Here is a 16,292-nt window from a genome sequence, read left to right as displayed (position 1 = left end):
AAAAAAAAAAGAAGCCCACCCTTACTAGACTGCAGGGAACTCCAGGTAACCTGGGAGTTTCCAAGGAAGCAGCTGAGTGCTCCTAACTCAAGAGCTGAACTCCTTCACAGCTCACGCTCCACTACTAGGGTGGCTGTGCACTTTTCTTCAGTGAACCACACAACTTGGGAAATCACAGCATCACCCAGCGTCCTTCCCTTCACTTAAAGAGCACCCATAAGGACATCGGCCAACCTCTGGATTCAAAGGCCTCCAGCTGAGTCAGGCTTTGTCCCTTCATGTCTCTCAGTCCTTCTGTGGGGCTTTAAACCTACCAGACTTTCCAAGAGGAAACCGGTTACCTTCACGAATATCTGAGAGCTGCTGAAACATGGCTTTGTAGCTGCCTGTGAGTGGCTCTGGGCATGCTATGACCTTCAGGCTGACACTTCCAGAACCTCCTCTCCCAGACCAGGACACGCCTTGTGCTGAGCCGAATGTGGTGACCACTTCTCCTCGGTTGGTTCTGGAGCTGTATTTCTGGGAGGGGGCAGCACTGATGGGAAGCAGAACAGATTAGTATTACCGTGCCTGTGGCTACCTGAGACAGGAACACGAGGCAAGGCTTGGGAGGCCTGCAGAAAAAACAAACTGTCTTACAGATCTCATCAACATGGAGGGGCTGGAGTACTCTGACCTTTCAGGAATTTCGGGAATGAGGTACTAAGGAACACCAGAATACAAAAGTTTAGAAGTTTAAAGACAAAAACATATAAAAAGCTTGTTATTTTTTTCTCCATCAGAACTAAATGAAGCAAAACAAAACACGCTCTGAACTGACTGAAAGGCAAGTTTTAACTCTTTTCCCTCCTTCGTGTGAGTCACCCATGGTTACCAACCTGTTATTTGAGCCTGAAACAGTGACTGGGTCAGGTATTGCTGAGCAAATACAAAAACCTACAACGCAGTTGAAACCAGGCGTGGTGGCACACGTCTGCAATCCTAGCACTCAGAAAGTGAAGGCAAGATTGAGACCTCAGGGCCATCCTCAGCCAAGTTTGAGGACAGCTTAGGGAACAGAAGATCTTATCTCTAAAAACAGAGCAAATAAAAAAACTCCGAGTACAGTTAGTTCAAAGATGATCAAGTAACACTAAAATAGAAGTCCAACACAATAAGCGAACCTTTCCCTTGCCTCTGTGGAGGTGGGGAGGCAATGAATGAAGAGTTAAGAGGGAGCAAGCACCTCTTACCCCACTCCAAGGCCGCACCGACCAACTCTGTGTCCATCTGACTGGCTAACCAGAGTGCCAATCCAAGAATGTTGCTGATCTGCTTGGAAGCTTCTAATCCTCCTGCTGTGAACACTGCCTACGGAGAGGTCTAGAAACACGCAACACCCAGCACTCTAAAACTCTGTGGGAACTCACTTCACAAGGGTCATGGTCGTAATTGTTGACAACATCCCTTCTTTCCAGACAAGTTATAGAAAATGAGCTCAACTAATTATCTTTATCTCCAGGGCTGCCTCTACCTAAATAATTTACAGACTACTCTTATAAATTACAAAACGAGCTTCTGATGTCAGCTTTCTTAGTGTACATTAAAACAACGATCTGGCAGGGGAGTTACCAGCCTCTTTGGGCTCCACCTGTGAAGGGCATGCGTCACAGCAGCCCTCTAGTGCCATCAGATGCTCACAGGGGACAGCCATGGCCAGAGAAACAGATTTAAAGAGCTTCCTGCTTAGAGAGGCTGACGCCCACAATGGTTCTGCAACAACTATTTGAACCCTCATAGGTTCCAGAAATGCCCCCCCCCCCCTTTTTTTGGTTTTTCGAGACAGGGTTTCTCTGTGTAGCTTTGCACCTTTCCTGGAACTTGCTTTGGAGACCAGGCTGGCCTCGAACTCACAGAGATCCACCTGCCTCTGCCTCCCAAGTGCTGGGATTAAAGGCGTGCGCTGCCGCCGCCGCCGCCCGCCGCCACCGCCGCCGCCGCCGCCACCACCACCACCACCACCACCACCACCCGGCTTGATACCTTTCTTAACCGAGGCCTTAGAAGCTAGAAATGCCCTTTTACGTCTAGAAAGTTGACTCTGGAAAGCAGTTTTGAGATTTCTCTGAACCAGGTGGACCACAGTGAAACCAAACTGTCCTTCAGGATCCAATAACCACCCCCGGGACAAGGGCCGCAGAGCCTCCAGTTACTGCCTCTCTGTATTCTACGTGTGTTGAGTATTTTGCCTGTGTGGATGTATGTGCACCATCCATGTGCCTGGTATCTGCAGAGGCAGAGAGCTTGTGGACCCCCTGAACTGGAGTTACAAATGGCTGTGGAGATGTAACACGGAGGCTGAGAACCAAACCTGTGTCCTCTGCAAGAGCAGCCAGTGCTTTCAACTGCTGAACCACCTCTCCGCCCGTCACTCTCTAAAGTGACAGAACTGAGAAGCCTACACTCCGGTTGGTTTAGAAGGACCCAGAGGTCGGTAGTTCCCTAAACGGTTGAAATGCTGTTCCTGAGGCCCATCCTGATGTGACAGTCTTATAAACATGTCTTCTCAGCCAAGCACTCATCTGTGGATTTCTCTAATGGAGACCTATCATTTATGGATTTTCAGTCACACATGATCTCTGCACATTTATGCATAGGGGTGGTAGCCATGAGGAAATCTCAATTAAGCCTCTGAAGGAGAAGATTCAGTGATGAGAAAATGCTCAGAAGCCAGCTGTCACCTGAGCACGGGACAAACAGGTTACGCAATACTGTGAACAAAGGTGCATACTTTTCCTTTAAAAAAATACTTCAGGTTACAGAAAGAAACCCAAGTAAACACAGACGAGTAGGAGCAGGTGGGAGCCTATTGGCCCTGACTGACCAGACGCGCCAGACGCCCGGGCTTCTGAATAGCCAGGCTGTTTTCAATAGGAGGTATCAGTTCCCGATCTAGGAAATGAGCCCTAGAGAAGTGGGTGGAAAGCAAGTTTCCCTAATTACTGTAGAAAACAGTAATTTTCCACAAGGCAGAGAACCACAGGCTTCCCAGCCAGCTCCCAGCAGACACCCCGCTCCTCTGGCGGTTAATAAGTTACTCGCAGTTCCCTGTCAGCAGAGAAGGAGGCGCAGCTTTCTTGGCACTTGGATCGATCATGACACATACCTCGGGGAGAAACTCGATGGCGAGAGAAGCTGATGTGGGCTACGTGTAGAGACACTCCTTTTTGTTAGGGGGGTTTCTGGGGTGCTGCTAGCTCGCTTATGAGGACCCTAGAAACAAGATGAAAAATGAAATCCCAGTCACTCTGGCTTCAAGTCGCTAATTAAGTATAGACCCGCTGCAGTGCCTTAGCAAGGACAAAGTGGCACAGTAAAGGGCACAGGCAGGGCCGGGGCTCTCCAGGAGCCATCGCCAGCAGAGATCACACAAACCTTCAAGAGAAACCCAGCCCCCACCAGGACGCTATCTGCACTCTGAAGGCTATCATGAAAAGAATGCAAACATCTCCCAAAGAGGAGGGCCAGCCCAGCTGACCTGTCAACCTGCACGCACATCTCCAGCCCCACCGCTTCCTGCTTTTAGCAAAGACCCGAGTTTGGCAATACACAGCTTTGACCTGAGTGCACACATTCTCTGGAGAAGGGATGGGACCATGTTACACTTCTTTTGGCCAAGTCTACCACACATTTTCCAAATTAAAGCCTGGAATAACTCCAGGAAGATAAGGTAGGTGAGCTCATGCTTGGAGAGAGCTGTCAGCAAAGACCTCACTCATGGTCACATCTGGGTCTTTTTTTTTTCCCCCTTTTCGGTTTTTCATTTCTTCTCTCTCTCTCTCTCTTTTTTTTTTTTTTCTGTGCTCAACAATAAGAAGTCAAAAATAAGGGGTTGGGGATTTAGCTCAGTGGTAGAGCGCTTGCCTAGCAAGTATAAGGCCCTGGGTTCGGTTCTCAGCTCCAGAAAAAAAAAAAGTCAAAAATAAGTACAAAATAAAGGATGAAACCCAATCACAGGCCCTAATATTCCCTAAAGCCTCGGATAATGGGGTGTGTTAACAGGAAAGACAAATGTCTTGTTCAGCCCAAGGGCTCCAGCGCATATGCAGAAACTTTTCTGACTCAAGGGCTCCTCTTGCTGGTCATTTAAGGAAAGGCCATCAAGCTATCGATTGGTAGAGTCTGTAGGACCCAGGGTGAGAACAGACTCAGAACCATCACTAAGACAAGCATGATGGCTCATACCTGAAATCCTAGCTTTTGGGAAGCTGCAGTGCAAAGGTCATCCAACTTCCAGGTCAGCCTGGGCTACAGAGTAAGACTCTGACTCAAAAAAAAGAAAAACTAAGAAGCTATATCGGAAATTAGGCTTTCAAATATTTGTGGTTTTATTTATTTAAAGATTTTATTTTATTTATGTGTATGTGAGCATATGCATGCAGGTAAAGGTGCTTAGGGAGGTTGGAAGAGGCATCAGAACCCCTGGAGCTGGAGTTACACACACCTGTGAACTGCCTGATGTGGGTGCTGAGAATTGAACTTGGGTCCTCTGCAAGAGCAGCAAGATCTTGTAACTAGTGAGACAGCTCTGCAGCCTCTGTATTGTTTTTTGTTTGAGACAGTATCAGGTATTAAAGCCCACATTGGTCTTGAACTCAGTGTAGCTAAGGCTATCCTTCAACTCCTGAACTGCATGCCTCCTTCTCACAAGTACTAAGATTACAGATGTGAGCCACCACACCTGGCTTACAAACTAGATTTTAAAAGTTAATTTTTTTAGTCGGGCAGTGATGGCACACACCTTTAATCCCAGTGCTCAGGAGGCTGAGCCAGGCAGATCTCTGTGAGTTGGAGGCCAGCCTGGGCTACGGACTGAGTTCCAGGAAAGGCACCAAAGCTACACAGAGAAACCCTGTCTTGAAAAAAAAAAAATCCAGAGAATCATCAGGTCATACTTCAAAAACCTGTACTCCTCAAAATTGGAAAATCTGAAAGAAATGGACAATTTTCTGGATAGATACCACATACCAAAGTTAAAACAAGACCAGATAAAATATTTAAATAGACCAATAACTCCTAAGGAAATAGAAAATCATTAAAAGTCTCCCAACCAAAAAAAGCCCAGGACCAGATGGTTTCAGCTCAGAATTCTACCAGATTTTCAAAGAGCTAATTCCAATACTCTTCAAATTGTTCCACACAATAGAAACAGAAGGAACATTACCAAACTCCTTTTATGAGGCTACAGTTACTCTGATTCCCAAGCCACACAAAGCAACTAAGAAAGAGAATTACAGACTAATCTCCCTCATGAACATTGATGCAAAAATACTCAACAAAATATTGGCAAACTGAATCTAAGAACACATCAAAACAATTATCCACCATGATCCAGGGATGCAAGGATGGTTCAACATACAAAAATCTGTCAATGTAATACAACATATAAACTGAAAAACAAAAAAAAAAAAAACCAATAAAAAACCCCCACATGGTCATCTCATTAGATGCTGAAAAAGCTTTTGACAAAATCTAACACCCCCTCATGATAAAGGTCTTAGAGAAATCAGGAATACAAGGAACATACATAAATATAATAAAGGCAATTTACAGCAAGCCAACAGCCACCATCAAATTAAATGGAGAGAAACTCAATGCGATTTTACTAAAATCAGGAGTGAGGCAAGGCTGTCCACTCTCCTCATATTTATTCAATATAGTACTTGAAGTTCTAGCTAGAGCAATAAGACAACAAAAGAAGATCAAGGGGATACAAATTGGAAAGGAAGAAGTCAAACTTTCGCTATTTGCAGACAATATGATAGTAATCATAACTGACCCCAGAAATTCAACCAAGGAACTCCTACAGCTGATAAACTCCTTCAGTAAGGTGGCAGGATACAAGATCAACTCAAAAGTCAGTAGCCCTCCTATACACAAATGATAAAAGGGATGAGAAAAAAATCAGAGAAAAATCACCCTTTACAATAGCCACAAATAATATAAAATTCCTTGGGGTAACACTAACTAAACAAGTGAAGGACCTGTATGATAAGAACTTTAAGTCTCTAAAGAAAGAAACTGAAGAAGATAACAGAAAATGGAAAGATATCCCATGTTCATGGATAGGTAGGATCAACATAGTAAAAACAGCAATCTTACCAAAAGCAATCTACAGATTCAATGCAATCCCCATCAAAATCCCAACACAATTCTTCACAGACTTGGAAAGAACAATACTCAACTTCATATGGAAAAACAAAAAACCCAGGATAGCTAAAAGAATCCTGTATAATAAAGCAATCTCTGGAGGCATCACCATCCCTGACCTTAAGCTTTACTATAGAGCTATAGTAATAAAAACAGCTTGGTACTGGCATAAAAACCGACATACGGACCAATGGAATCAAATTGAAGACCCTGACATTAACCCACACACATAGGAACACCTGATTTTTGACAAACAAGCCAAAACTATACAATGGAAAAAAGAAAGTATCTTCAACAAATGGTGCTGGTATAACTGGATGTCAACATGTAAAAGATTAAAAATAGATCCATATCTGTCACCATGCACAAAACTCAAGTCCAAGTGGATCAAAGACCTCAACATAAATCAAGTTACATTGAACTTGATCGAAGAGAAAGTAGGAAGTACTCTTTTTTTTTTTGGTTTTTCGAGACAGGGTTTCTCTGTGTAGCTTTGCGCCTTTCCTGGAACTCACTTGGTAGCCCAGGCTGGCCTCGAACTCACAGCGATCCGCCTGGCTCTGCCTCCCGAGTGCTGGGATTAAAGGCGTGCGCCACCACCGCCCGGCCTGGAAGTACTCTTGAACGCATCGGCATAGGAGATCACTTCCTAAATATAACACCAGTAGCACAGACACTGAGAGCAACAACTAATAAATGGGACCTCTTGGGCTGGAGAGATGGCTCAGAGGTTAAGAGCACTGACTACTCTTCCAGAGGTCCTGAGCTGAATTCCCAGCAATCACATGGTGGCTCACAGCCATCTGTAATGAGATCTGGTGCCCTCTTCTGGTCATACATGCTGTATACATAATAAATAAATAAATAAGTAAGTAAATAAATAAATAAATAGGACCTCTTGAAACTGAGAAGCTTTTTTTTTTTTTTTTTGGTTTTTCGAGACAGGGTTTCTCTGTGTAGCTTTGCGCCTTTCCTGGATCTCGCGCCGTAGACCAGGCTGGCCTCGAACTCACAGAGATCCGCCTGCCTCTGCCTCCCGAGTGCTGGGATTAAAGGCATGCGCCACCACCGCCTGGCCTGAGAAGCTTTTGAAGGGCAAAAGACATGGTCAATAAGACAAAAAAACAGCCTACAGAATGGGAAAAGATCAACCCCACATCTGACAGAAGACTGATCTCTAAAGTATATAAAGAACTCAAGAAACTGACATCAAAATAGAGTAACTATTTTAATTTATATAATTAGTTGAAAGATATTAAGAAACAATTAAGGAATATTCAAGAAGGGTTATTTAGTCAGGTAGGGCTACAGTAAAATCCTGTCTTGAAAAACAAACAAACAAACAAGAAGTTATCCTAATTTAAAAATAAAGCTTACAGCATTTTACATTCTGATTTTTAAATTCTACATGCATTCTCCTACACTGGAACAATCTTTACCCTTAGTCCTGTTATCTGATTGAATTCATGAATAATTTCTATGCCTCCTCCTCTACTGCTAGATGATAGGTTATTTTTAGTTTCTTGTGATTATGAATAATGTTATGATGTACCTTGTCATGCATATAGCTTTTTCCATGATTTGGATCATTTCCTCAGATAGTCTTAGGGGGTTGCTGGGAATGGACTCCAGGGCTCTGTACACACTAAACATGTACCCCGGGGCTACCCTCCTAGTTCTCAGGAGATGTTGCCGCACTAGGAAGAATGAGTAAGGCAAAGGGTAGACATGACTCTGGGGTCTGGATACATTTTCTCTAGCTACTTTCCACACAGACTCCTCTAACACACTAATGCTACAGCTATCATGGGCCAGGCCTGAGGGAAGGAACAGTGGATGGAGCAGTGTCCACGACCTGAGAGCGTCTGTAGTGCAGTGAAATGGAACAACACTAAAGTTCACCGTGAAAGATAGAGCAAGAGAATAGATACAGGAGAGGAAGAGGGAGGAAGCCGCTACTTTAGACAGCTTAGATCCCCCTGACAAGAGGCCACGAGGTGAGTGTATGTTTGGTATGCCTGAAGATAAGCAAGAAAACCAGGATGGGAGACAGGACCGAAGTGGAGTCAGTTCAGACAGAGCCTCAGACATATTATTCAGACTGTGAACCTTAGTAGGGAAATGGAAAATCATAGAGAGTTGTGAACTTACTTTCTTTGGTGAGACCAGGCTGCCCTAGAACTCAGAGATCTACCTGCCTCTGTCTCCCAAGTGCTGGGTTTAAAGGTGTGCACTACCAAGCCCAGTTTTGTGATATATTTTTAAGAATGTTACTTGTAGAATACAGTTTCCAGGTACCGAATGTTCACCTTAGAGGGTGTGGTATAAGAGTTCAAAAGGGTCTCCTCTTCTTCCTCCGCTTCAATCCTGAAAACACTGGTCAAGGAGAGTAATTACATGCGATTAACTGAAAAACTGAATGCTAGGTATTTTTTAAAATTTGTTTTTAAGTTATATATACAACAGTAGAGAAATTACAAAATACATATATATGGCTTAGTGCAAAGACCTTCTGCATAAAAGGATACAGCTCTTGTATAGAAACAATGTCTCTGGCTCCTGCATGCCCACTGTCCTTGGAGGCACTGTGCCAGGCTTTGGATACTTTCTTGTTTAGAATCTGAGGAATGGAATAGAAGCAGAGGGTGATTACATTAATCCATAGTCTGATAATAGAGAGAACACTTCCCATCTGAGGTAATAACAGGCATTCAAAACACAAGCAAAGAAGAGTTCGGGATAGAGCTCAGGGGGCAGAACACTTGCCAGGCGCGCAAGAGGCCCTGGATTCAATTCCAGTATCGCCCCACCCCCAGAGTCAAAGATAAGAAACTACTCAGAAAAGTGTTAACTACCGTGTTAGTACACACCTTTAATTCCAACACTGGGAGGCAGAAGCAGGTGGATCTGTGAGCTCAAGGCCAGCCTGGTCTACATAGTGAGACACTGTCTCTAAAACAAACCAAACATGGCAGGCTGGGCATGGTGGATCATGCCTATCATCCTAGCATTTGGGAGACAGTAGGATTGGGATCAGTACACACACGCACACGCGCACACACATGACATATCACTCTTCCAGAAGATCTAAATTCGATTCCCAGCACCCACATCAGGCAGCTTAACACATCACAACCGCCTGTAACTCCAGGTCCAGGGGATCTGACACCTCTTGCCTCTGTAGGCACCTGCACCCATGCACACATACCTATACACATCCACATATTAGAATAATAACAAAAATAAATATTAAAAAGCTTTCCCAGTAACTATCTGCTGACAACACATGATTCTAATATAATTCTCTTTCACACCTGCCACTTTTAGGTGTGAAAGGCAATTTTAGGTGCTTCACATACAACGTCATTTAATTTTTACCAATCATTAAAAACACAGGTTATCAGAACTTGATAGAAGGGAAAAAACAAAAAACAAAAAACAAAAAAAACAAGGCTCAAAAACAGTAAGCAGGGGCCCAGTGACAGGGCTCAACAGGCAAAGGCACTTTCTGCTAAACCTAATGGCCTGGATTTGAACCCCAGAACTCACTGAGTAGAAGGAGAGAATCAACTTTCCTTTTTCTTTTCAAGACACAGTCTCACTATGTAGCTCTGGCTGTCCTGGAACTCCCTATGTGGACCAGGCTGGCCTCAAACAGTATTGGGATTAAAGGTGTACGCCACCACCATTTGGCAACAACCAATATTTCATAGCTGTCCCTAAGCTCTGTAGCACAGGTGTGCATACCCATGCATACACACCATAAATAAACGTACAGAAACGGAAAGACACTATGATAGAAAGAAGCAAAGAGGGAAGAAAGCAGGCAGAAGACCAAGCTCACACTGGAGCTGGAGTCCAGGTCAGACTCCAGAGCCCGCGTCCTTTCATATACTGCACACCCCCACACAGCAGGACGACATTAGTGAATTCGCATTTGCTCTCACCTCGTGTTCAAAGGAGTTCAGGATCTCTGCAGTAAGGCACATTTTCCCTGTGCTGGTGCAGAAGGCGATAAGCTCACTCACCATTCCCTCCTCCGTCTGTCTGTACAGAACACACAGCTCTGCCACTGTAGGGAGAGAAATCAGGCAAGGAAGAACCTAGTTCATTTCTTTTCTTTTTTAAAGATTTACTTACTTATGATGTATACAATGTTCTGCCTGCATGCCGAAAGAGGGCACCAATCTCATTATAGATGGTTGTGCGTCACCATGTGGTTGCTGGGAATTGAACTCAGGACCTCTGGAAGAGCACTCTTAACCGCTGAGCCATCTCTCCAGCCCCCCCCCACCCAGTTCACTTCTTTTGCTTTCATACTGAGGTGAAGCAATCCCTGTTATCCAGTCACTGCTTATTCACAGGCCCTGGGAACGAAACAGGTTTTTGTTCTTGATCACAGGAAGCTTGCTACTGGGGTGAAGCCAGAACAAGAAAGTATATAGAGCCGGGCGGTGGTGGCGCATGCCTTTAATCCCAGTACTCAGGAAGCAGAGGCAGGCGGATCTCTGTGAGTTCCAGGCCAGCCTGGTCTACAGAGTGAGATCCAGGAAAGGTGCAAAGCTACACAGAGAAACCCTGTCTCGGGAAAAAAAAAAAACAAAAAAACAAAAAAAGAAAGTACATAGTACCTTAGATGCTCAAAGGTGCGATGTAGAAAAATGAAGTTGGGGGAAGGGATCATGGAGCTGAGGAGTCTGGCAATTTAAATACAACCAGGGACCAGGGAGAGGCCTCTGCAGGTAAAGAGCTTGTCACACAAGCATGAAGACAGGAATGCAGTGGGCATGGTGGCATGTCTGTAAACCCCAGTGTATGGAAGGCAGAGACAGGGAATGCTTGGAGCAAGCTAACTAGATTGAGGGTGGTGAAGGAGGACTGAGTGAGTCACCACAGGAGTGGATGTACCTAGCAGGAAGTGGTTCTGAGCTGAGTCCTGTCCATTCACATCAAGATGAAAAGGAACCTTGAAAGGCTGAGAAGGGGAGGTGAGGAAATCCAAAGGAAACCCCAGGGCAGGGGGCAGTGAAGCTACAAAAACGTGCTCCTGATGGCATGTGAACGAGCTGGTAGTAACTCTAGTCCCAGAGGCTGACTCCCTCTTCTGGCTTCTGAAGGCTCTGCATGCATGTGGTGCATTTGTATACACACAGACGAACACTCAATCACATAAAAATAAATAATCCCAGTGCTCAGGAGGCAGAGGCAGGGGGATCGCTGCTAGTTTGAGGCTAGCCTGGGTTACAAAAAGAGGCCCTGTCTCAACACATTTTTAAAAAGAAAAAGATTCATTTTAAGTCTTCACAAGGACTTGGAGTATTTCAGTCTTCATGAAAGAAATGCATTATGAATTAGTGTGTTTACATTCTGCTTCTATTTTTTTTAACCTTTAAAAGTAAAGCAGAGGGGCTGGAGAGATGGCTCAGGGGTTAAGAGCACTGGCTGGTCTTCCAGAGGACCTGGGTTCAATTCCCAGCACCCACATGGCAGTTCACAACTGTCTGTAACACTAGTTCCAGGGGATCTGACACTTTCACACCAATGTATGTAAAATAAAGTTAAATAAATTTAAAAAAAAAAAAAAAGATGGCTACCTGCTAATAAGACCTTTCTTCAACGATTTGGTCATTTAAAAAAAAAAAAAGCAGAGCCGACAGGATCTCATTGTTTAGCCCTAGCGGGCCTTGAATTTTCTGTGATCCTCCTGGCCTCGGTCTCCCAAGTGCTGGGATAACAGGCAGGCCCACTCACACTCTGGCTTTATATCCTAAACTTAGAAGTTCAAAGTGTTGATGAGTGGTTAAGGCAAGTGTACACACAGCGCTATTCTGAAACTGATTCTCACAAGAGAGATGTGTGATTTAAGTCTTCACCATTGGACTCTATGGACCAATATGATGAGGCACTGGACTCCAGAGCAAGACACAGGGGTTGACACACAGCTTAGACAATTAATTCTCCTTCCTTGTGTTCCTCCGTCTATAAAGGGAGAGAGCCAAAAAGCTCCCTGAAGTTTCTTCCAAAGCTAAAGTAAAGTATTAGGAATCCACCTCGAGGAATTCCTATTTGCACAGACCACTAAAATTATAATGAGCCAGGCATGGTGGTGCACACCTTTAATTCCCCCAGCACTCGGGAAGCAGAGGCAGGCGATCCCTGTGAGTTCGAGGCCAGCCCAGGGGTCTACCTAGTGAGTTCTAGGAGACCCAGGGCTACAAAGCAAGACCTTGCCTTTAAAAAACAACTCTGATGAGAAAAGTCATAGAGCAACAGACGATTAGGTGTGAGCTGCACAGGGTTCCAATGTCTCCTTTTGACAGTGTCTCCTGTTGTATACTCAGGACCCAAGCGGTACCCCACGAGCACATGGAACTTGGAAGGGACCCCCTCGGTTCGGGACTCACGTTTCCCTATCAGGGCGTCCTCGCAGTCCAGGCCGAAGATCTGTAGCTCCTCCGCCAGCTGCTGGGTGGACACAGCCATAGTGACCCGGGAGGGGCCGGGCTCCGACCTCAGCTCCAGTCTGCTCAGCAGAGGCTTCTCCTTTCGCTTTAGGGGGGGAAGATGAGAGGGACGCGCCACGAGAGACAACTGGACCAAGCCCTCAGAAGAGCTCAACCACCCGGTCACAGAGAAATACGTCAACAAAAGAGAAAACTCCTTCCGGAGAGAAAACTTGCTTCCGAATTACTGCTTAGCTTGTGGGTGAGAAGCACAGCCGGGAAAAACCCGCCAAATGCTTTAGCCCGGCGCGCGCTTGCGCGAGGACCGGGTCAGCCCCGCCCTCCCGGCGCACGCGCGGAAACGTCCCATTGCGGCTGCGCAGAACGCGCCGGATGCGCTTCAATCAGCGTGGAGATTAGAGTTCCGAGCTCGCGCTGTGGCTGTGTTTCAGGGGGTCTCTCCTGCTCTGCGAAGCTCCGCAATGCTTGTTTGTCCCTTTTTACCTGGACAGGAGGCGCTGTTCGTCCATATCTTGGAGTGGCTGAAACTTGCTGTCCCCGGCACGCCGGGCAAGGGCGCACTCCACTTCAGTAGACTATGCTGGCCTTGAACTCACAGAATCTGCCTGCGTCTGCCTCCTGGGTGCTGGTGATATGGAACAAAAGAAAAAGCAGGCCGGGTGGTGGTGGCGCACGCCTTTAATCCCAGCACTCGGGAGGCAGAGCCAGGCGGATCTCTGTGAGTTCGAGGCCAGCCTGGGCTACCAAGTGAGTCCCAGGAAAGGTGCAAAGCTACACACAGAAACCCTGTCTCGAAAAACCAAAAAAAAAGAAAAAGCAAAATGAAGGGATTGTTCTATTGCCACTTATCTCATAATCTTTTGGTTTTATTTTGACTCTTTAAAACTTTTCCTTTTTTTTTCTGGTTTTTTTTTTTTGTTTGTTTGTTTTTTTTTGTTTTTTGAGACAGGGTTTCTCTGTGTTGTTTTGACGACTGTCCTGGATCTTGCTCTGTAGACCAGGCTGGCCTCGAACTCACAGAGATCTGCCTGGCTCTGCCTCCTGAGTGCTGGGATTAAAGGTGTGTGCCACCACTGCCTTGCTAAAACTTTTCTCTTCTTTCTTTCTTTCTTTCTTTCTTTCTTTCTTTCTTTCTTCCTTTCTTTTCTTTCTTCCTTTCTTTCTTTTTTTAAAGATTTATTTATTATGTATACAGTGTTCTGCCTGCATGTATGTCTGCAGGTCAGAAGAGGGCACCAGATCTCATTATAGATGGTTGTGAGCCACCATGTGGTTGCTGGGAATTGAACTCAGGACCTCTGGAAGAGCAGTCAGTGCTCTTAACCTCTGAGCCATTTCTCCAGCTCAAACTTTTCTTAAGGTATAAATATTATCTCAAAATTTATAAAAATTTTTTTTGTTTGTTTTTCGAGACAGGGTTTCTCTGTGTAGCTTTGCGCCTTTCCTGGATCTCACTCTGTAGACCAGGCTGGCCTCGAACTCAGAAAGATCCGCCTGGCTCTGCCTCCCGAGTGCTGGGATTAAAGGCATGCGCCACCACCACCCGGCTATAAAATTAATATATATCTATTTAAACTTTTTGTCATGATATTAATGGTCATGTAGAGTACTAACTAATTCTAGAAAAAGGCTTCATCTAGCTTTCTGTACACGAGTTTGTGTTTGAGCCTCTATCAGGTAACCAGGAATTAAGTTTTTGTACTCTGGATATGCATAACAAATTATGGTCCTTTAACCTCTTTGAGATCTGCTGCATATGACATTTAAAATGTTTCAGTTTTCTGCAGTGAACCATGGTCATGCCTAACAGCAATCTTTGAAGTCTCCAGAAGGAGGATGGGGCCCCACAAGGACAATCCCACCAGGACTACGGTAATGCCACTAAGCTGACAAACACCACTCAGAGATCGGCTTTGGGCTACAAACAGCTAAAGACAATTTCAGGGTGGCCGGCTGAGATGGTCCAGCCTCACAGACTACTCTGGCCAGGACTTGAGACAAGCCCTGAACTTTCCCATTACAGAGACTGGACAACAAATGATACAGCTAGCTCTCCCAGGACTTGAATATTATCCAAACATTTTTTCAGGGTCCCCTAAAGATGCCATTGCCTCCAGATGGCAGGAAGTAATTTTAAGAACACAACACCCACATTCCCAAGAGGTGGGTGGTTTTTGGTTGTTCAGTGGGTTATGGATGTTTGTCATCATTTAGAGGGGTTGATAAATTGTCATTGGTAATGGTCAGGACAAAAGCTGAACAAAGGAGATTAGACTCAGGGATCTTGTTCTGAAAAGAAAAAGGGGGATATAGAAATGATAGTTTATTGAATCTACTTTTAAACCAAAAAAGCAACTACTAGTGTTAAATATTTTACATTGATATGGATTTTTGTATATTGATACAAATTTGAGGTTATTTTTGTAATACTGTATATATGTTTCTACTTTTGTTTAAGATATTTTTGTATGTTGATTCAAATTTAAGTTTATTTCTTAGAACTTACTATATTTATGTTATAATGTTTGGAGTCAGAGGGTGGAGCTAGCCACTAGTTAGCCATAGAGGTCTGGAGGTCTGTATAGAGAGGAGAAGAGTGGAGTTATCAGCTGGACACAGAGGGAACAGGAGATGAACATGCCATGCTAATAAAAGTACCATCATGTTACCCACATAGAGGGTGAATAAGGAATATGGGATAACTTAAAATGTAAGTGCTGCTGGGTGGTGGTGGCACATGCCTTTAATCCCAGCACTCGGGAGGCAGAGCCAGGTGGATCTCTGTGAGTTCGAGGCCAACCTGGGCTACACAGTGAGATCCAGGAAAGACGCAAAGCTACACAGAGAAACCCTGTCTCGAAAAACAAAACAACAACAACAAAAAAAAGTAATTAGTAATAAGTTAATTAGTAATAAGCCTGAGCTATTGTCCAAGCATTTACAATTAATATAAGCCTCTGTGTGATTATTTGGGACTGGGAATGTCAGTTTACATGTTGGAATTAAAGGCCTATGCCACCACTGCCAGGCAAAAGTAGTGTTTCTTAAGGCAACCCCCAATGGCAGAAACCAAAACAAAACAAGGAAGGAAGGGAAGGAGGAAAGAAGGAAGGAAGGCAAGTCATAACTTTATGGCACTACCTCTGAGGTAGACCTGAGGTGAGAGGTAGGGAGGGGTTGGAACTCAGAGGGAGTGGTGCAGCAGCTGAGGTCACCAAGCATTCACTCAGCTAGATGCCTCTCCCAGTCATCTTTACTCCCTGGGGGAGCAGTCTACTGCTGGGCCACTTCCCAGCCCTACACACTCACTCCCTGTTGAGGCCATTGTGACCTCTCACAAATTGATAGATGACCTGTCAGCTCCAACCCCTTCTAGTGGGCTCCTCTCCAATTCTTCGTTTCAACTCGACCCAGGAGGCATCTGGGCATGGCTGTCGAGCTGTTCCTCCCTGTACCTACTGGAATGTTCCTGGCTGCGGGAGCTAATTCCAGCTCCTCTTTTCTTGTCTTATCTCTGCAACATTTTCCCAGTGTCATCGCGCCTGGCCTCCAGGGCCTCTTCTTCCTCACCTTCATCCCCACTGGGATTGCATACTACTCATATTTGGACTGGTATATTCCCACCAGAACACTCCCTGT

The 16,292-nt window shown here is 45.0% G+C and overlaps 1 protein-coding gene across 4 annotated transcripts in view; it reads right to left on the bottom strand.

Moving 5' to 3' along the window:
- Positions 1-12,945, bottom strand: part of Pola2 (DNA polymerase alpha 2, accessory subunit) — a 31,906-nt gene extending 18,961 nt beyond the window's left edge. For all 4 annotated transcript variants that reach the window (XR_008212850.1, XM_052712371.1, XM_052712369.1 and 1 more), the window contains exons 1-6: positions 12,594-12,945; positions 10,137-10,261; positions 8,718-8,809; positions 8,499-8,556; positions 3,146-3,252; positions 342-535 (exon numbers count right to left, since the gene is read on the bottom strand). Coding sequence is in view for 3 of the 4 variants with exons in the window: in XM_052712371.1 (XP_052568331.1) it covers positions 342-535; positions 3,146-3,252; positions 8,499-8,556; positions 8,718-8,809; positions 10,137-10,261; positions 12,594-12,672 (655 nt within the window). In the remaining variant the exon portion in view is untranslated. The remainder of the gene's footprint in view (positions 1-341; positions 536-3,145; positions 3,253-8,498; positions 8,557-8,717; positions 8,810-10,136; positions 10,262-12,593) is intronic.
- Positions 12,946-16,292: the final 3,347 nt, after the last annotated feature.

Source organism: Peromyscus californicus, unplaced genomic scaffold, assembly GCF_007827085.1.
Source record: "Peromyscus californicus insignis strain IS unplaced genomic scaffold, ASM782708v3 Scaffold_4__1_contigs__length_199733344, whole genome shotgun sequence".
NCBI classification, from domain to species: domain Eukaryota; kingdom Metazoa; phylum Chordata; class Mammalia; order Rodentia; family Cricetidae; genus Peromyscus; species Peromyscus californicus.
Note: the sequence above shows the minus strand (reverse complement) of the source record. Positions and strands in the feature narration are given on the sequence as shown.